Source organism: Protomyctophum parallelum (assembly GCF_964188405.1).
Source record: "Protomyctophum parallelum genome assembly, chromosome: 16".
Lineage (NCBI taxonomy): Eukaryota > Metazoa > Chordata > Actinopteri > Myctophiformes > Myctophidae > Protomyctophum > Protomyctophum parallelum.
The window spans coordinates 17,567,710-17,590,209 of NC_139711.1; the positions used below are offsets into that span (position 1 = coordinate 17,567,710).

The window sequence follows — 22,500 nt, forward strand, 5'->3', positions numbered from 1 at the left end:
ATAATGAACCAATATCATCCATGTATCGTATCGTCAACCATGCATCGTGATTCGTATCATATCGCTGTTAAAATGTATCGTTACACCCCTATGTTATATGTATACACTGTATGTATTGTACACATTATATCTTTGATAATCTTACCTGTTCGTTTTCTTTATTCAACTTACTTGACTTTGAAGAATAGGGCTGCAACAATTAACCAGACTAATGGATTTAGCCGATTATAGAAAAAAATATATTTCAACCTTTTTTGAATAGATTCACTGATTGGTCAATTCAAAATTGAAAAATAAAACGTATCAATTATCCGATCCAATAACTTAATTAAAATATATATATTTTTAATTATAGCCTAATTGATTTAATCACTGATTAACTGATTAACTGTTGCATGCCTCTAAAGAAATCACATATCTCCAAAACTGTTACTTTCGAGGTTGTAGATTCTGCTACTTTTGATGGTTTTGTGTGACGCTGTAGTATGATCAAGTAGGGCGTTAATAGGAAAGAATATGGAGATAAGAGGTTTCTGCACATGGCTATCGGGTAGTACAGTACATACACACACAGAAGACAGAGGCGTTCATTAGAGGACATACTGTATAGTAAGTGCATGACGTAAGGAGGCTGTAGCTGAGTGGGTAGAAAGGCCATCTGGGAGTCTGAACGTAGACCGGTTTAAACCCCCGGCTCACCCAGACTATGTGTCACTGTGTCACTCCGCCTGCCCTCATCATAGCCATCTGAGCAGCCATCAGCTGGGTGAATCCCTCCCCCCCCCACCCCCAATAGAATACCCCTTTCCCTGTACTTACAAAGATTCTGCGCAGTCTTGGAGTCCAGGATCCGGAGTTCTTTCGCCTTTTTCTTGAATTGTGTCATTCTGTTGTCCGTTACGTCGACATCCTTTTTCACTGCGGGGAAAGAGAAACAAAAGACAACAATTACTTTTAGGATGGCTGCCACATGTACTGTCGTGACAGACTGAGGTCATAACGCTGTCCATCAGACTTCAACGCTGCCCGTTTTCATTACTTTGAGACAGTGTAAGTTAAACAACTTTGACATCAAGATCCAGGTCAAAAGAAGGGCAGAAGGAAGTGTCAAATAAATGCACTGCTTCTGTCCCGGGCCATCTTTTTTGTTTTCATGAATGTTAATCAATCATACATTTGTGAGCAGTGCACACCGTCTCCAATGAACAACTGAGTGCGTGCGTGTGTGCGTGTTAGGACCTTTGATCCCTGTCTGAGTGGGACCTATTGACCCCTGCAGCTGCTTAAGTCAACACCTGTGCTTGGCTCCAAGGCACTCCAAGGCACCACACACACTACAACACAGCATTATAACACACAATAACTACCGGTATGTAACTATAACACACAGTAACTAGAACAGTAAAAGTATAGTTGCACCGCTCAGTTTGCACGGGTACAATTTTCTTTTCTCATTGATGGGATTGATTTGGTAGCCACGCACGCAAACTCATGCTCATCAAACTTATCACTGACGGACGTTTCTGAACAGAGCTACATTATCTTAACTCAAATCATCAAAATGAAATGTAGTACAATACCTGTAATGTGCCAGATTATTATTATATTTAAAGTCTAAAAGCCTTGTTGGTGACTTTACAGGTCCTTACATTCAATCTGACTAAAGTGGTTTGAGGCCACCTACATTCCCATAAAAAAGGGAGCGAAAACACCAACATATTGACAGAGACATTGTGATCCTTAGAGCCTGTAGCAGGGCAAAGGTGTGCATAAGGTGGAAACAGGGCTGTAGCTGACGTTTTTGTTGCCCTAAGCACAACTATCTTCTGGTTGCAAAATAATGTTGACAGTATACATACAGTACACGTGACTCTGCTACTACCAGACGGTGGAGACGGGAGAGAGAGAGAGGGAGGGGTACAGCTGTGTCAGAGAAGAGCACCGTGGTGTAGTGGAGGCACGCAACTTACGCAAGTAGCGTTGCAGGAGGAACACGTGAAAAAAATAAAAAGGGGGTTTGCTGCCTCGCTCATTGTGTTGCCCCTGGCGACATGTTGCCCTACGCATTATGCGCATTGCGTACCCTTGCGTACCCTTAGCGACGCGCCTGGGTGGAAAGAAATAGTTTACACATACTCAACATGCTGTATGTGGTAAAATACATCTAAAATGTTGAATGTTCCCCTTCAATGACATGCCCAGAAAAGGGTCAGGAGGAAAGATGCGCAATTCAAACAAAATCCCATCACGATTCACTTAACTAAGCTGACAACCCTGTCAGTTGTGTCTGATAAGAGTTGACTGGCTTATCTTATGTCTAGCACTTCTGTTGTTTACCATCTCATCCAGTTCCCAGTTTCTGCATTGCCTTACAATTTCCAGTGAATGCTATAAATGTCCTCCTTTTATATCGAGCACTACAAACCTACCAGAGGACTATTGAAAAATGGTAACTTAATCATTCAAAAGAATAATAAGCTGTGTTATTCTCATGGGGGCAACGGAGCAGAATGTTGAAACGTGAAGGTGTTGAGTGGAAGAACTGAGTGATGAAAGGGTCTTCTAACCCGACATTTGTACAAAGTGATCTGCTGTTCTAACAGCAATAGGCAGGCACACTGTAACATGGATGCCCTTTTTCCCCACGCTCATACCAACGTGCGATTGAGTGTGTGCATGTGTGTGGTGTACGTGTCTCATTGTTGTGTCTGCATCTGGTGGTTAGATAGTTGAGAGAGAGAGAGACAGCTCCACCATCCCCTGCAAACCTCCCATCGCAGATGAGGAGTTACATGTGCAAACTTAAACCTTATTTATAATTGTGAAGAGACGAATGTATCACTCGACACTCGTGTAATGTGTGAAATAAAGGTCCATCTCAATGAATTAGAATATTGTGTAAAAGTTCATTTTCATTAATTTTCTTCCGTAATATAATTCAAAAAGTGAAACTTTCATATATTCTCAATTCATTGTGCATAAAGAAGTATTTAAAAACCTTTTTTTGTTTTAATCTTGATGATTATGGCATACAGCTCATGAAAATAAAACAATCCTATCTCAACAAATTTGAATATTTTACGAGACCAAAAAACAAAACAAAAATTAAACAAGAAATGTAGATCATCTGAAAAGTATATTAATGTATGCAGTCAATACTTGGTCTGGGCTACTTTTGAACAAATTATTTCATCATTGTGGAGTGGCATGGAGGTGATCAGCCTGTGGCACTGTTATGGAAGTGTTAAAATGTGCTTCTGCCAACTGACCAGCTTCTGCTTCTGACCAGCCAACTGGCCTGACCTGAACCCCACAGAGAATCTAGGTTGTATATATAACACCTCAACAGTGCCACAGGCTGATCACCTCCATGCCACGCCCCATTGATGAAATAATTTGTTCAAAAGTAGCTCAGACCAAGTATTAACTGCATACATTAATATAGACAAATTCAGAAACGGGTCTCATGGTCGCAGCTTAGGTAAACCCGCACCTCTTCTACTACAGTGAACTGATGTTAGTCTGCCTCAAACGTTAACTCTTTTATCTGCTTTTTACTAACACTAACATTACAAAGATGCCCAGAACATCGGGATGAACCTGTGTAGTTTATGACTGCTCCAGATGTAGTGGCAACATAAAAAAATAATAATAATCAAAATATCTACCGCGGTGGCTGAGACCAGAGCCATAGAGTTTGTTGAGGAATTGACTCACGAAAAGACACATTGAAGCAAGACATTACTTCAAACTCGAAAATACAAATTGGGAATACTGGCGATCGAGGGATGTAAGTTGTAGTTTGCAAACATGAAAAGGAGGCGGCTGCCAGAGTAGCAGGAGAGAAGACATCTCACCCCCTCCCCTTGACTTGTGGGAGAGGCAGGCACGCTGCTTCGCTGCTAATCATCACAACGGCTCTATTTATTTAAGCCCAAGGTGGGAGTCTCCCAGGAAATCTAGAACAAACAAGGCTCTCCCTTAGCACCAGCTTGCATATTTGAAGAAACAATCAAACAGGCAGCATCTCCTGGGCAGGCGGCAGAAGTAATGCTGGAGGCACCTGCCAACTTCAGCGCAATTCTTGATATCAACGTATGTGTTCGGGCATGAGATTGTTTCATATATACAGTACCGTATATACAGTATAATTTACGCACACACACACACAATGCCCCACAGCTACCACAACCTGGGTTTAATCAGCTTTGCAGCACGAGCTAGGCCCCACTTTTATTGCTCTCTTAAACAGATAACCCCCTCTATCCCCAGAACATGTGCATCTAACAGATTTACAACAGGCAACAGGGTCAGCCTTTTTGGTAACAGTCCAGGGTGGAGGTTCAATTTTTCAGTCTTGAAGTGGGAGTCATTTGATGTTGCGTCAGAAAGAAAGTGTTGATGATTAACAGTGGCTTAGGGGTAGAGTTGCTGGATAGGAACCGTGTGCGCGATCCCGGGCTCCCCCAGAGTTAGTGTCGAAGTGTCCTTGAGCAAGACTCTGAACCCCAAATTGCTTCCGATGTGCAGGTTGGTGGAAACACTTTACTTAGAACGAACACATAAATACATACAGGTACAGGGAGGAACAGCAGCACACAGAGGGCAACGTATCAAACTATAATCTGACACAGAGTCAAACAAACAAGTCACTTAAATATCAGAGTCAATCATTAGTCCAACTGCCCACAGTTGCGCTCCCAGGTGGAACAGTCTCTCAATACAGCAGGGAGTGGAAAACATACACCAGGAGGCAAGGGGCAAAATATGAGGACAGCGACCCAGGCAGGCATGGCACGTTCTGGGCACAGAGCGTGACACCATTTAGTAACTTAAAGGACCACTTTTCTGTAGGGAAACGGCTCTCAAAGTCACTCTTTTAGCACATAAACGAACGCAACAAAATTGATTCTGACATCAGAAAAAATCATGCGACACTTTAAGACCCAAACTTCGTTGAATGACAAATGTTAAAATTGTGACACACTGTGAGCTTGTACATCGGCTATTTTCGGCGAATAGATTTGGTGTAACGTGAAAAATAGTGTAGCAAAGTGGTTAATGATGTTGAATTGGATACTAAAGGAAGAAATTGTCAGGATTGTCAGGACGTCGCAGAATGAGTAAAACATTGACTTTTGATATGGCCTTGTGGTTATACTTCCAGGCTGTTCCAAGACAGCCTCCCACAGAGGACTGTTGAAGCATAACTTGAGGATATGGGTTTTACGAGGCCCTTGATTCTACAAGACATGGAAATATAGCCTATCTCGTTTCATTGGATTTCAAGGTTCGCAATTCTCCCGATAAGGCTCATATCCCTGCCCCCGCCACCCTCACTGTCGTATTTCTGATAGTCACTCAACACTCATAATTCAACCCACCCTGGTAAAACACCTCATGTCGTCTTTTGACTCAAGACTTCACAGACCAATAACACCCTGACTCAAGTTCAGCAAGCCAATTCACTCAGCTATATATTCTTTATTATTATTATTTTTTAACACAGCTTGGTGGCTCTGATCCAAGGAATCGTGCTGAGCCACATGGGGCAAAAAGCCTTGGACAAAGAAACCAGAGATGTAGAAAAAACACCAAGACTGGGAAACAATGATCTCCCCGGCCCGGGGTGGACGGCCCACAGACTGAGGGCACACTAAACGGAGGACCATTTTGGCTGCCCCGATGTTTCTAAAACCTTCACTTCACCCCGTCACCCGTCCCCCCACCATTCCCTTCTACCTGCTGGGGTTGTGCCGCTTGAATGTCTCACCTCGATACCTCACACTCTCACCAGGGAGCTCTGTGCCAATCGATCAGCACCTCATCTGTCCTGTCCTCTCCTCGCCCCCAGTCCCCCCCCCCCCCAACACCCCCACCCCCCATTTACCACCCCTGCCGTACCCAACTCACCCCATGCCATCTCAAATTAAATAGAAAAACAGTGTCTCTGATATAATGCGAAGCAGACACAATCCCTTCTGGTATAACACCATGGTGCTCAGAGCTCTCCCACTGGGAGCTGAGTGGTGGCATCAGCTCAGGGACGGCGCTGGCTGAGCTTCTGCGACAGCATTTTGCTGGCTGACTCAATTATGCCACATGTCACATGTTTCCTTCGAGCGCCGCATGTGGACTGATGGGTCCTGGAGGGCTCACTCTCACTCACACACACACACACACACACACACACACACACACACACACACACACACACACACACACACACACACACACACACACACACACACACACACACACACACACACACACACACACACACACACACACACACACACACACACACACACACACACACACACACACACGCCGGTCTGTGAGCCCCGGATGTGCGTGGAGAGGATGACTGTAGGTGGCATGTTTCAACCAGATGGTTTACCCACAACAACAAAACACACTGTAGAAAATGTGTCCTAGAAACAACTTCTAATTACGAGACGATGCCTTAAAACTCTGCAAGCAAGAAGACGCTTGCTTTGTTGTTTCATTTCCTTTTGTTCCCTTCTCAAGGGAAAGTGTGTTTAGCGAGTAATGATCACCCAAGTCTGCCTTTGCCAAATAAGCTTAACCCATTCTAGACGGGAACCTCTTTTGGTGTTTTAAGCATCATGTTATACTTTAGCTATTGAAAAATAGCAGATCTACAAGCTCATACCGCGGCACCGAGTGCCGCGCTATGAGCTTGTAGGTCTGCTATTTTTGAAAAATCGTGAAAATGTGCCTGAAATCTTTGAATATATATTCTTTCAGAGCGAACGTTTTTAACTAAAATCTTTGCTTCTGAGGGGTTCCTGGAAAAACATATTTTCAGACGGGGTTTGGTGGCCAATTACATATCACTTTCGGGGTCCTTGACACGAAATATGCAGCACCACTGATACAGAAACATGAGGGTTTTCAGAAAACTGTCAGATTTTTTTTTATTTCGACGTCAGACCTAAATGCATTAACCATTCACCCACTCCAACAGAGTGGTTTACATGATGTGTTGATAAATGTGCTTGCCAACACTGAGACATGTTGTGCCGGTTGCCTAGTGGCTAATATGTAATGCTCTGACAACAATGCCATCCCTCATACACAGCCTTGTGTTTGTTAATGCAATCTCCCATGCAGCCATTTAGAGATAAAAACCGTTTGCATCCAATGGGGTGTGGAATTGGGGAATTGGGGTGGGGGGGGAAGACAGCTAACAGGCTTGCTACATGTTGTCGTGAACTATATGAAAACTTAAAGCCATTTCTTATAAAAACAAATAGCAATTATGTGACAACCTGGCATGCAAGTACATGGCAATAACAACTTAATCACAATTTAATAACAGAGTCTCTCCTCCGGGAATCCAAATTAATCAGGTCGAATGTTCTTGGTTAGAAAATGTTACTGATTCCAACAGTCTATGTACTGTAGCCTAAGATTGAAAATGAACATGAAGTCTATGTTGACCAAATTGACAAATTTTTTCCTGAACTATATTAAAATAACATTTAGCAAACCCATTGTTATGCAGAGCTGAACCTTTCTCCCTATGGGAGAGAAGGTCAAATATGTTTTACTTCATATTAAACAAATCAGATACTTTAGAATAGGAGTGCATTGTTAAAACATACAAATTAAATTATCCACAGTGATTTGTTGTATTCTAATAACTTGCAGGTGCGGGGGAGGCTTATGTGCAAGACATCAGGGAGAAAGGCAAAATGTGTTTGAACAAAAACCATACACGCTTCCCCTGTTGCCAACATATCCACATGAACGGAAAGCCCAAGTGATTCAAACTGTTACACATTCCATTAACTGAGTGAGGAGGAGTTCAAACTGGTTCAGGGCCAAGAGAAGTCAACTAAAAAATTTAGGGTTATTATTATTAATATTTTTATTATTTGGTGAGGGGGGGGGGGGGGGGGCAATATAAATAATAAATAATGAGAGTAAAAGTCTAAGCTGATTAAGGATGACTTGGCTTCTTTGTTAAGCCTGGTCTGTTGGCTTTGGACTGAGGTGTATAGCCTACCCATGGGAGGCTCTGTGATACCAAGAGTTTTCCAACACTTGGACGTCCAGTCTGTTTGCTGGCCCAGAATCCTTCCATGTGATATCTCCCTCAAGGCGGCCAGAAGAGCCCGGGCGTTACAAAGCTAAACACTACCACATGTTCACTTCCGGACACAGAGCCATACGGCAGAACCGCCGCAGAATGAGGAGGGGGGCTTGAGGAGGAATAAAACAAAGTGCAGATGACAGGTCTTCACCGAACATATTTAAAGGCAGGGCAACACAGAGTGGAACAGACAATGTGGAGTCTGGCTCTCCGCAAAGCAATTTATTCCTTCCAATGTGCAATCTGCCTGCAAACATGTGCCCCGTCCTCCATCTCAGAGAGTCACACCGATTGAGCCGCTAGAGCCGCCAGCCTCTCTAAAGGAGATGGATTCTGAGGGAAGAGCCATTGGACTTAGCCATGCCTGTTTCACTGCAATATCAATTCCACAGGAAAAAGGTGCAGGTATACAGTGCATTTCAAACGGCATTTGCCGTTTTAAATCACCTCTGGGTATATGCCTGGACTTTGATATGTAGGCAGTAAGGATGATCTCCTACTTGAAAACAAATGTGTTATTTCAAGGGAAGTTGTGTTCAAAGTTTGGCCTCTGTATAATGTTTTTTTCTTCTTCAGGGGAGCACATACTGATGTGCTGATGTAACAAGGGAAGTTTGACTGAAGCGCCACTAAGAAGGCTCAGAGGAACACATTTTGTGCACGATGTGTGCTTTGATCCGTCTTCCTAGGCATCGTTTGTCGCTTTCCTCAAATTGGCCACTTTTCAGTGAATCATTGAGAAGTTTGGTATTGCCCGTTAAACCCCCACAGCGCATCACTCCACATTAGGCTGCCATGTTCCAGGAGCCACTGTCTTTGAAGCTCTGTATCTCTTTCAATTGTACGTGTGAAAACAGAAAACAGATGTGAAATCCTCCCTCAGAGACCCAAGGTCACCTCACCAGAGCATACTGACCGCTGAGGAGGCAGTCTCATGTGGTAAGGGGGAAAATAGAGTGAACTAAGTGTTTTCTAAATGTCCGTTAGTGACAGAGTGTTTCTGCTTGCCCCAATCACACCTTGAATAACAAGCGAGGTCTTCCAAACTAGAGAGCACAATGAAGGTCTGAAAATATAATTTGACCAGTGGAGTCCACCTGTGACCAATTTCTCCCATTGACTAGAGCTAAACAGAGGTCTCGCTCTCTCAACCCCAAAGCCAATCTGCCGTCTGGATATAAACCTCTCGGTCCACGCCTCCCTCTATCTCGATTCTCAAAAGCGTGCTCCCGCTCTCAAAAATTCAATCTATTTCTTGTTCATTCAGGGACCCGACGCGGTTTGTTTCCTTGTCAGCTTGGCAATGTTGCAGCATTGATTGAATAGCTGAGGAGAAAAAAAAAGAAAAGTAAAGTAGAGAAAAAAGTTAAAAATGTGTAATTGAATTTGCCCAAAGTAAAGCAAACACCTTGGGATTGAGAGTATGTCATTAGTAATTCAATTTGATCCAAATTTGAAAAAGGGCAAGAGGCCCGAAATAGAGAATACATTTAGGGGAAGGCGTCTCACAAGCATGTCTCACTGACTGAGTTCATTTGTGCAACTGTTTCTCTCTCTGCCAAGCTTTAACCTTCACACAACAGGAATGTTGGAGCAGGGACGCTCCTCAGCCCAAGGTGAAGTGATTAGAAAAGAGCTGCTGTTGGGGCAGAGGTGGAGTTCTTAACCATGCAATCATCATCAGGTCTAATGATAACAGTGGCTGCTAATGATAATGATGATGGGACTTGTGAAGGGTGCGATAGGTTTGAGTGCATACACAACAGAGTTCAAAGCTAACACACTCTCCCAAAACAGGTATGTGTGTGCACCCATTTGTTTGTTCTGGGGGTTCTGGTTTCCTGCGGTCAACTGTCTTCCCATCCACAAGCAGCTGGCTCCAGTCATCCCAGGCCTCTAAATAGAAGGCGTGTGGGGAGGAGGATAAGTCCCACAGAGTGACACTCTGACCTGTGGCCAGTAATGGTTTCAGTATGCAGGGAGAGGCAGCAGCCCACGGCTGAAGGTACACAGCTGGGCCTGGAACTAGGCCCATTGGGGAAAACCATCTACACCACCTCCTCCTCTAATGACACACACACACACACACACACACACACACACACACACACACACACACACACACACACACACACACACACACACACACACACACACACACACACACACACACACACACACACACACACACACACACACACACACACAGCTCTCCTTAACGCTCCTCTCTGCTGGACCTGGACCTCTACGACAGCCGATGAGAGGGATTGTAAATACGTGTTATGGTTTTCTATATAATGTTCCCTTTTCCTTTACAAGCAGAGATTCACAGAGGCACCATCAGTGTTATATATTTTAGATGGGCTGTGTACACTGCCATGCCAGTGGGCATGATAGCATTTTGTTGTGGTCTGTCTACTTGAGTAAACAAAAATACTACTACCAAAAGAGAGTGTTATCGGAGATTTCACTAGGATGTATCAGAATCACTCACCCATGACTTCCTTCATGGATCATGGTTTTTCATGGGTTTCCAACTTTCCACATGGGTGGCTGGAGCTTTAGTCATGTCTGATTTAAGCTGGGGATATTTCCTGACTCCTGTACAGCTAATAGATTACCTAATAGGCTGGGGATTTCTATCCATGAGGAACAAAGGAAGGTGGGGTGTTACTCCTACAGCATCTGTAGGTCAAACATTTGGCATTGCACCAAAACATAGTCCATGGTTTTTTTTATTAACACAGAGTCCTGCAAAATGAAGTACACCAGAAGGAATGGCTGATAAGAGACGAGCAAAAGAAAACCCTCAAATCAATAGCCATGAGCATAAAGTGCATCGTCAATGACCCGGCTCTCGGTATGGCCTCTTAGCAAGTCTGTTTAATCTGCCCACATCTGCACCTCGTGGCTGTTCCATCTTTCAGGGGGCAGGGAGTGTGGGAAGCTATTCCACTCTGCCTACTGGTCGTGCAGAGAGGCTCCTGTGGGCAGCGAATGGATTGTACCTGACAGCGGATCAGCTGCAGGAAAGTGTTCTCTGGTTGTGCCAGGGCGGCCTGTCGTGACCCAGTGCACTTGAGAGCTGGTGAGAAGGCAGCAGCTGATGGTCCAAACGACTGCCCCTGGCGTCCATTAAGACCCCGCCATTCTGGCCTACTTTACACATTCAGCAGACAATGTTGGAGCCGGAGCTCATGTCACTATGGAGAGGACGAAGAGCGGGGATTTGAAGCTGAGGCTGTTCCTCAGACAGCTGGCAGGATAACTGATGTCCCAGCGGTCTCTATTACCTCTCCAACCGCCGTGTGCTACACAGACAGGGCCGAGCCTGGACAGAAACACCGGTGCACAGTCAATCTGCCAGCTATCTACACTGCTGCTCACCTCCACCACTTGAATCCTATAGCGCCCCTATACCGGGAGCGAACATTCTGCAAAAATAGTCCATTTACAAGCAACGCGATGCGACGTGACACATTGCCATTAACAAAGAATATGCTGTTTGAGTGGTTAATCACTTTTCACAAATGTCATTTATGCTTTTTTTGGTCTATTTTTTTCTGTTATTTGATAGGAGAATGGAAGGAGTCAGTTAGAAATGAAATGCACAATACGAAGAACAACACTTTTTTCTCCCGTGTGCCGATAATTGGCTTACTATAGTCTAGTAGTCAACAGGCCTGCGTTTTGTACATTTGTCAACTGACTGAACAAAGTCTGCCCTCCGTTCTCCGTTCTCCCCCCCCCCCCCCCCCCCTCCCGCCCCCAAGTGCTTTTTCATTTGCCCCTTCTCTCTCTCCCTTTCTCCAGCGGGCCATGTCTTTCCTCTTTTATCATTCCTTGCACAACATTTCTGGATGAGATCATGATGTGAAACACTAAGCGAGAGGGAGAAAGAAAAAGAAAAAAAAAAGTCATGCGGATAAAAGAGAGCACGAGCAGTGGCTCAATTTGTATTCTGTCTCGGGATGCTCAGTTTCATTTTTAGTGTCTTCATACCCCCGAGACGCCTCTCTCTGTTTGGCCTTGTCACCTTGTGATCATATCTTCTGTACTGATCTTCTGGTCTTCACTCGACTGATCGCAGAAAAGGTTTCGCCTAACTTGTGCCTCTGAAACTGTAAAGCTGTATTTAGGGGGCGTGTCCATCCGGAGGAGTTTTGTCCTGCAAGGACACCTATTGTGAGATTATTGGCTGTCATATTGAATTTACATTTCCTCAGATTTTAAGGCTTTGTTCTGTTTTTTATTTTATATAATCTTCAGGAATTTGGAAGTGGTCAAATGGGATGTGTCTATTCATAAAGTTGCTGGTAACAAAGGCGCAGGAGCAATGCTTAACTTGCAGCACAAAGGTGTAATATCAGATCTAAAAGGGTGTCTTGTTTTTTCCAATCAATGTGAGCATGAAGGCACGGCTGTTTAGAGCAGTGAGGCATGAAAGGCTGCCAACCCAGGAAAAGACAACTATGCAAAGCTTATGTATTTTCTTTAAGAAATATGCTTAAGCATTATCCCTCCTCCTGTTGAAGGTTAACCGATAGGTTGATCCAATCTGTCTACCAAGGTGTGAAAAGACTTAAGAATTACTTCACATCTCTGCAAAGGGAAGTGTCAAGGTTTGCTGAAGGATGAGGATGTGAGGAAGAGGGTGGGGGTGGATGACTTTTTCCCTTTCTGGTGGATTGACTTCACGCTTGTTAGCAGCAATAGGTTTATCCTGGGGAATCAATGCTGAGACAGAAATGTACAGTATAATTGTAAGTCCCGCAATCCCATAGAAGACAGCTGGTGCTATGCCTGCCACTAAAATGCATGGCTTGCCACTCAGCACACAAACTGCAGATGCCCACCTAGCTGATAAACAATTCTTGACAGGCATGGAGTCCAATGTATACTGTGAGCTGGTGATGGCTGGGGTCGGGCCGGTGATGTGATTGAGGCTTTAACAGCTCTCTCTGTGTCACCTTCTGATGACTATTCTTCAGACAGCCGCAGTGAAACATGTTCCAATGACATCAGGGTGTCAAAGCAGACATGCCCTGATTAAAGATGGACCATTCAGCACCTGGGGTTGGGAGTTGAGAAGCGTGCCGAACCGTGAACTGCATTTGAATCCCGGAGCCTCGGTAGTCACCACCGAGCAATTCACCTGCCCTGACTTTTTACGGGGAGCCTTCTGTCTCTCGTGCTTTCTCTCTCTCTCTCTCTCTCTGAGTCTCAAGGGCTCAGCGTCTCTTTGCATAACAGATCAAAGGGACACTGCTGTTGTGTTACATCGGTGCGCAGACCTGCCGGACGGAGGGATGGGAGGACGAGGGAGATTGTTGTGCAACTAAAATGTTGTCACCTTGCTGAAAGTCATTCTTTTTTAGTTTTTCAGAACATTTCACACAAAAAGTTTACAACAATAAATTACTATTGACATACAAAGAACACTGCCAGTTATGTAACATAAAAATAGGATTATACACACACACACACACACACACACACACACACACACACACACACACACACACACACACAGACACAGACCCTCTCATAGACAGCTATAGACTACTGCAGAGCTACACTGTAAAATCCTAAAAAGACGAAACAGGGAGATACAAGTTTTCTCAGGAGCGGTCGTAAAGGAATGTACATGTTGATGTTTGAGAGAGAGAGGGAGTCAGCGGTACCGATGTGCTCCGAGTGAGCAGAATGTCCAGCTGGTCAGGGGGAGAGGCAAGAGAAGCGAAGACATGCCGAGTGAGGGAATGCAAGAGCAAACAAGACAAAGTGAAAGCGAAGAGTGTGAGAGAACACAGCGAGAGATGAGGAGGAAGAGGGGAAAAAAGGCCTCTGGTTTATGTTATGTTACTCATTCTGATCTATGCAGCTCCCCCCCCCCGAAAGAGACCAACACACCACCCCTGACTCACTTTTACCATCCATGCCAAGAGCTTTTAGAACATGGAAAAGTACAGAAGATTACGGGAAGAAAATGAATAATCCCAGAGGAAGTGGAGACGTGAGTGTGAATGAGTGTCTTGTGTGTGTCAGAGGTAGGGGTAAAAACAAAAGCGAGAAGAGAGGATTTATCATCCTTCCTTCGCTATGGCTTTGTCACACCGGTGGCTGCTGCTAACTGGCAATTATTTCTGATTTGGCACCCAAGAGCGTTACAAAATTATATCCTGAGTGAAGTGCAACCTTGATTACAGCTGTCCTTTGTCTGGTTCAATGACATGAGTTCTAACAGTTTTAGTCAGACTTAATGAGTTCTAATGATAGAGCACTTTGTTCTGCCCTGTGCCCTATGTATGTGCCAGGCTTGTCTCTTGAACCCCAGGCCTGACGACTCGGTTATATTGTAATTGGATTCCTGACATCTGATGCAATGGGGGATAAGGGATATTTGTGGTGTCAGAGCGCGAAGCGTCCCCCCACACACACCCCTCCTGATCTGCCCCCGGGTATGGCTGTGTTACGATGTGTTTATGAGTCCTGCTGCTGCCCTGCTGTCTGGACGGCTCTGGGATGAGATTCTGCATTAACCCGCTGGTAGTAAAAGTGGTGCTGAGGCTCAGCGTGGTTCACTTAGTAGTCCTCTTTGCCTTGTAAAGTGAGGCCGGCGCACAAATGGCCGAGGCCAATAAAATAATGCAGTACAGCTGACCCAGGCATTTAGTCGTTGCTACCCCCATAACCTATTGCCATCATTCGAACTCCCGGTGTCATCAGCCACAGCTGGCAAACCACAGCCACCACAAAACACAAATTGGACCCACTGCCTTTCATGACTAACCAGAGATCTTGTTCCGACAAATCATTTAGGACCAGGTTTCCATTTTGTGTTTCATATACTGTAGCTTTGTAGTGGATGGGGGGGGGGGGGGGGGGAGAAATTGGATCCTTATGAGCAAGCAGCAAGGGTCAGTGTTGGACCAGAGGAAATGGCAGTATTGACAGAAAGTACAGCCAGGGGAAGAATGAGCCCAAACATATAAGGGACTTGTTTGTAGCCCTCCTCTATGCACCAGCATCTCGGAACGACATAGAGAGTGAAAGAAAATAAAACAATAAAGTAAAACAAATTAAGTGGAACTGTAATATGATAATGCCAAGCTTTAAATCAGGGGTGGACATTACAGGGGGCCATAGAAAGCCCAATACAATCCATTTTATGACGAGCAGCAATATAGCTGCTTGAGGATTTGTGAATATTCTGACAAAAGGGTAAAATGGTAAATGGTGCATTTATATAGAGCCTTTTATCCAAGGCACTTTACATAGATTATGCATTACATTTATCCATTCATTCACACACATCCATACACCGATGGCGGAGGAAACCATGAAAGGCACCAATATGTTCATCAGCGTCTTGCTCAAGGACACTTCAACACTAAGGTCATTACACACTGACGAATTAGCGACGCAATGCAAATAAGCGATCCAAAAAATGCAAAATATTTGCCCGGCGAATTTAGTCGCGTCTGTACACATATAAATGCGACGCGTATTGTGCGATTATATTCGCCAGCCCTCCACTCGATCAATCTCCTCTCCTCTCCTCCTCCTCTCCTCTCCTCCTCCACTCCACTCCACAAACATTGGTCTTTAATAGAAGTGTTTTGTATCGTGATTCGTGACTACGAGCTGTGCAACCGATCCTTCCTTTACAAGTTTGTCTCCCGTCCCGTGGTCAGCATGCACCTCGATCCTCACTATTGGTGTGCAGCGTGCGCCAATACCTCTTTTGTTTGTATTGGTATATCCTACTATCCTTTCCACCACTTCTTGTCTTCTTCACTACCGTGATGTGGAGTCCAGAGTCATTTTGGGATCGATGGCCGGTCGGCTGCTCACCCGTGCCGTAGATAAAATAAAATTATAAATTGGGGGATGTCAGCTAATTTGGGCCACTTTTTGGTAATTTGGTAATTAAACTGAGAAAAAGCAATGCATGACACTAAATTGGGTTTATATGATTATTATTGACTGTTTAATATGTTTAACCCTTGGACTACCAATCCCAATTTTTTTGTTTGGGTAACAAATTGGCATATTTTTAATTCATCATTTTCACATTAATAGAAAGATCTGGTGGTTTGAACAGATGTTTATTTTTTATTTTTTTCATTGCTAGTGTATTCTCTCAAATTGCCACCAGATGGCGGGAACGCACCATTATGCTGATTTTGGCCAAAATAGACGAATCTTCCTAAGTCACTTCCGGTTCAACGATATTTTGACCCTAGTCACTAGCTTGGCTGGTCCGGATTGCTAAGCTAATGCTATATTTTTCATAACTAAGTCAAATTAACCTCAAATCAACCCCAAAACATCGCAAAATATCACATTTTTTACAGCGACGCACAGAGACGGCGCGCGTGCACGATAGCGCACGATCACGCGGATTTCGGCCATTTTTTGGTAAATTACATCCAACATTATTGATATTAGCGAAATAATATTAATTTTTGCTCCATTGAACCCTAGATAACTGACATTGATTGACATTCCGTTAATTCCGTGAACGGGAGGTTTGTATTTTTAGAAATATTCAGTTTTTTCCGTTAATTGTAGCCCAGGGGTTAAGTTAAATGTATTTAATAACAAATAATAGTTTAGTCCCTACAGCTTCTGAAACAAGATGTAGCATTTTCATGTAAAATAAGCCACCTGATCAGCTTGATCAGCTAAGATGGGCCACCGTTTTTTTTAGCCTTGCTTTTTAAAGTTGAACAGCCAATGGATGCACATGATTCTCACTACAAGTGTATTTGACATAAAACAGTCTATGGTTGTTATGGCGGGAGATGCAATGCATCACATCTTATGACGCAACAGATGAAATAATATCAGTCATATATGACTACTCAGGGTAAATGCCAGGTGAAAGCAATCTCAGTTGTCAATGATAAGGTGATCACTTATACTGCTTAGCCGACTTTTTTTTTTTTTTCAGATAAAATGGGCCACTCAAGCTGCAAAGAAAAACAGTCATTTCTGATTTAAAAGAAATCACACCCGTGTGAAGTGAGGGGTGCTCTTTTCATTGTCAATGGGAATTTAGTCTGTGTAGGACAAAAATCGCCGATTTGCTCAGACACATGACGTAAATTCTCCATTCATTGTGAATGGCATTTCATGTTTGTGTTAGGACAAAAATCGACACTATAGCTGAATATAGGAGGGACTACCCACAATAATGTCATTAGCCCTACATTGTATTAATAAAACCAGTAAGACACCCTGAGGGCAAGAAGCGAGCGTGCATGCATCCGCCTGGGTGACAGCAGACTGCTGGGTGAGCGCTGGCACTTTGGCATGGGGGGATCAGATCAACATATGGAATTAATTCTGTACTGGCCATAAATGGAGCATGTCTTTCTTGAGTGTACAGATGAGGTCAGATCAACATATGGAATGTCAGAACAGGTCAGCTCCATATATGGAGATCTACGGGTGGCAGCGGGGGCAGTGTCTTGAGTGTACATGGTGTGATGAGGGCCCAGGTAGGGCCGGCCCTTAATTTTTGGGCCCATTGAGGACTTTAGTTTTTGCTGGCTGCCGGGTGTGGCTGCACTAATAACTTACCCAGGGGGCAAAGGGGGTTGACCTGCATTTGTCATAACATACAAAGTTGTCCACCAGAAATAATATCTATGACCCAGTAGGATCACAACCTATATGGACAACCTGGTCAATTGTTGGGCGAAAGTCCAATATGGCCGCCCCAATATTAGCCCCTATTAGTTATAATGGGGGGTGAATAGGGCAATCTTTTTAACAGAGATATTTCCACGAAACTTCACAGGTTGATCAATAATATGAATACGAATTTCTTTTGCATTGAAAGTTTCCATGAAATCCAATATGGCCGCCACAATATTAGCACGCAGAAAATAGGTTTGGCTTGAACTTCTGAACCAGATGAGCTAGAAACGCAAACTTGGTATCTATTTCATGGTTTCTGACCATGAGATACTCAATGGAATACCTATTTTTATTATTGGGTGTGTCAATGAAAGTCATGAACATAGTCAGCACCATAAGCAATTTCCGATACTTAGCAGCCCATTAAATTGCAGTAGGGATATGGCAGGAGAAAGCACACAAACTACCAGTGTTCCATGCATTGATGGGTTGTGACACTGTGTCAAGCATGTTGGCCACGGGAAAAAGACTGCATGGGCTGTATGGGCTTCTGAGCTTATACACATGCCCTGTTGATATTAATTTGTGAGGTAGAAGGAAGCTTCTGGCCAATTCCAAAGATTTAATTCTGGATCATAAAAAAATACTGATTTGACACCGAGATCACCCATATCAGACAATCATACAAGTGATGGCGGCCATCTTGAATATTCAATGACAATTTTCAATTATGCAAAAGACACTTACCAAGTACTATATATAGTAAATAAGTCTGAAATATCATATTAAATCCATCATTCATAAGAAAACAGTTGTTGCTGGTGGCCATTTTGAAAAATGGCTGCCTTGGTCCCACCATAAAAAATAGACCAATCAAATCAATTGTTTTGTCAAGTACAGCTGTGTCAAGACATATGTGCTGTGTGCACATGATGTGCAGCATTGGCTGTTAAAACTCAAAGGTCTAGACAGGCAGAAACCTTATAGCTGGCTCATTTTACCTTAGTGATGGCCCACTTTACCTGAGACCACCCTACATACAGACCAAAGTTTGGCGGAGCCCGTTGCTCGCTGTTGCCGTTGCGTGTTGTTAGCACACGCACACCCATGTGCCCTGTCCACGCACCACGCGCGCACGCACACGTGAGCGTACACACACACGCAAGCGCACACACACCCAACAGAGTTGTAGGAGGGGAGGTGTGCAACAGTGTGTGCTGCTGCGCTATCCCGACCTGCGTAGCCGGACCGACTGCTGCTCTGTTGCACACCCATGTGCCATGTCCACGGCACGCACGCACGCACACGCGAGCGCACACACACCCAACAGAGTTGTAGGAGGGGAGGTGTGCAACAGTGTGTGCTGCTGTGTAAAGGACCCCCAATAGCCATAGCCTTCTGCTGTGGCTCCACTATTGCAAAATAGAATAGCTGCAATTACTGATCTTTAAGCTCAAAACAAACTGCAACGTGTTGTGAGCTTGTTGATTAGCCACTTTCAAGCAATTTGGAAATATTTGAAAAGGAATTTGCCAATAATGACATGCTCAAAATAGGGATGCCAGGTTCAAAATGATCAAAATGGAACAACGATCTTGTGAACTGAATTAAGAATACATTTAGAATACATAATTTATCTGAATGAACTCTGTGGGAGCCCAGGATTGAACGTGAAACTTTACGATTCCCAAGTGAACGCTCTACCTCCTTAGCATAATTCCTGTTAACAACCGGAATGCCGGTGGATTAAAGTTGGATTAAACCTCCGGTCAACAACAAGAATGATGGATTTACTAAAATCAAAATAGCACAACCCATGTGATCTTAAACAGTAAGCATCTTGGATTTTGCAAATGGTCATGTATGACTATCACTAGATCTATTATAGACAATTTAAATGTATACTTGTCTTAAGACCAAACCACACCCGTTGCAACACCTTGCAACTAGTCACAACTCATTGCAACAAAACAGGGGTAATGGTTGCAAGTAGTTGCATGTTGAAAGGAGTTGTGTGGTGAATCATTGGTGTGGTTTGGGCTTAAAAAAACATATGAGTTGAGTTTTGGTTGCATTATGTTTTTATATTCAGAACAGAATGGATTTGATGCTTTCTTCCAGCATGCTCTACTTTCCAAAAGGCACAATCTCAAGCTTATATATACCATATGAGGCCAGTGTAATTTCCAGTAGGACAACGGGTATGATCCAAATTGGGGTTGACATGGCTAGTGAAAAATATACTCTCTAAAGAAGTTTATATGGCGTGTTGCTCAAAAAGCAAATGCACAGCTAGGCCCCTGCTGCTGCTCCGGGCATTTTACTAGGTACAGTTGGACGAAGGAAAATATAAAAACACACAAGAAGGTCAAACACACGATCAAAGGCATGTGCTTGATCACTGGAATGTTTGTTCTCTCTGTGGTTATTTACTGACCCTGTCAACCCTCATGCCTATTCCACTACAATCATTTATGTGCACGTGCGTGCATGCGCGCACGCACAGTACACCCCCCTTGCAGTGAGTCTAGGTGGCCTTGATCTCAACAGGGGCCTTTGGAATTACTGACACCCTGGTTCTCTCTCTCTCCCTGATGGATTGAAAATATTGATTGAATATACCTCTGCATGCACACATACATGTAGAACACACACATTATATACAGACAAGCAAAATATAAATATAAATACATATTACATACAGTACACATATGCAGTTATGCACACAAAAAGAGATATCCATGCTAATATGAATATGAACGCGACAACGCGACAACTCTCAGATTTATGTCGCCACGGACAACAGCTAAACATGTTCGGGCTGCCTCCAGATGTCGCAGGCCAAATGTCAGTTGGATTTTATGGATGTTATGATTTGATTCCGACATATCCAGCATTAGTGCATACATGTTAAAGATAAATGGCTGATTCCTGCCAAGACGTATCATACAAGAGAGGCAAGGAATTTGTAATGGCAGCTCTCCAGCTGCTACGGGAAGAAAAAAAACAAGAAAAACAAAGGAATGAAAAGAAAAAACAGGGAGAGAAACAAGCTAGCTGCACATGGGTGAGCCATGCAAAGGTGCAGGGGGGATATGGGTGTATACAGAGGGTGGTATATTCCAATGCACTCAATCTGTTTATCCCACACTACATCTGTTGAAACACACAATCCTGTACAGAACTGCATGTGGCAAAGGTGGCGCTCAATGGAGAAATGCATTTCTGGCTAGCGTGTGAGAGCATTCTACAGTATCAAACATGTCTACCTCTCTGAAAGAGAAAGCTGTCGTTTGAGCTCCGTGTACATACCATAGCACATCAGCTGCTTTAAATAAACGGAGGTTCTTGCACTTGATGTGCTTTCAACATCCCACTCAAGTGAGAGAATACAGGCACGACAACACAAACGATTAAACGAACCAGCTGAAACACCGTCATCATGGCCCTATAAAAGGCAGAGTTTGCAACGCTTTGACATGTACCTTAAGTACATCACTTAAGAAATTAGTCACTTAAAACGGTTAGTGCAGCTCTTTGAATGAGCGGGCTCCACCTGAGGGAGTTTTTTCTGCCGGTATTTCAGTGCCAGGAGGCGAGAGGATTGGAGGAGCGCATATCATGCTCTCCTCCTCGACTCCAAATATTCATTTGCCAGTCGACGCGGGAGAGAGAACGTGTCAGAGCTCGGAGACGTCTCCGGGGTTGAGCAGAGACACAAAAACTCTTTGAACCTGCTCCACCTTCACATGGAAGGAAGGAGAAAAAACGAATCCTACCAAAATTACACTTCGTTCCCTTTTGTCCTTCGACGACATCTTAACCCGATAAAACCGGAAAAGCATCCGTGTCATTCTAGATTTTATGGTTGGCCATTCAAAAATAGCAGATATACAAGCAAAAGCTTGTATTCAGAGTACTGAACTACCAATTTAGAAGGCACTTCGGCCTCGGGTCGAAATGGGTTAACCTGATTCAAATTGATCCGTTCAGGAACAGAGGTGGGATGGGAGTGGAGGGTAGCCGAGGTTCACAGATCCCAACGGTTGCATGTGTGGAGAGAAAGCCTTCCGCGGAGACGGGGAGAGAGAGGATGGCAAGGGAATCGTCTTGAAAGGGATGCAGTCTAAATGCCGGTCAACCATATCTAATGGCACTGGAGGCCATGGCTACAGCATGTGTGTGAGTGCACGTGTGCGTGTGCGTATGCCGCTATAGAAGTGAGTGCGTGTGTAGATGTGCATTGAATACCAGGAGTCTTTTCCTTTGTACTGATTGACAGCTCGCCTGGTGCCTGATCTTTCAAACAAACTCAGGAGTCGTTATCTCTGACTGCAGCTAAGCTCGGTGAGGCAGGGTCGCTCACAAAGACACCCGAGAAAACAGTGGGAACCGCCCTGTCAGTGCATTTGACAAATGAAAGTATAGAATCGTGCGTGTGTGTGTGTGTGTGTGTGCGTGCCTGCGTGCTTGCAAGTGCATGTGTGTGTGTGTGTGTGGGCGGGTGGGGGGGGGGGGGGGGGTGGGAGGAGGGGGATTGCACACAGTGTAGAAATCAGAAAGATTTCCAACTAAAATAAGGAGGAAAAAGCAGATTCATAAATGCGGGAATCAATCAATATGACATGAAGAACGCATTAAATCCCCTGCCGCTTTTACTTTTGACCCCAGGGGGAGAAACAAAACCCACATGAAATTAATCCTCAGTTACGTGACAGACAGTGCTT

At 44.1% G+C, this 22,500-nt stretch overlaps 1 protein-coding gene across 4 annotated transcripts in view; it reads right to left on the reverse strand.

Annotated features, from left to right (window-relative positions):
• The window catches only part of diaph2 (diaphanous-related formin 2), a 589,988-nt gene that overhangs the window by 260,232 nt on the left and 307,256 nt on the right, over nt 1-22,500 (reverse strand). For all 4 annotated transcript variants that reach the window (XM_083785413.1, XM_083785414.1, XM_083785415.1 and 1 more), the window contains one exon: nt 820-918. In XM_083785413.1, coding sequence (XP_083641539.1) covers nt 820-918 — 99 coding nt within the window. The remainder of the gene's footprint in view (nt 1-819; nt 919-22,500) is intronic.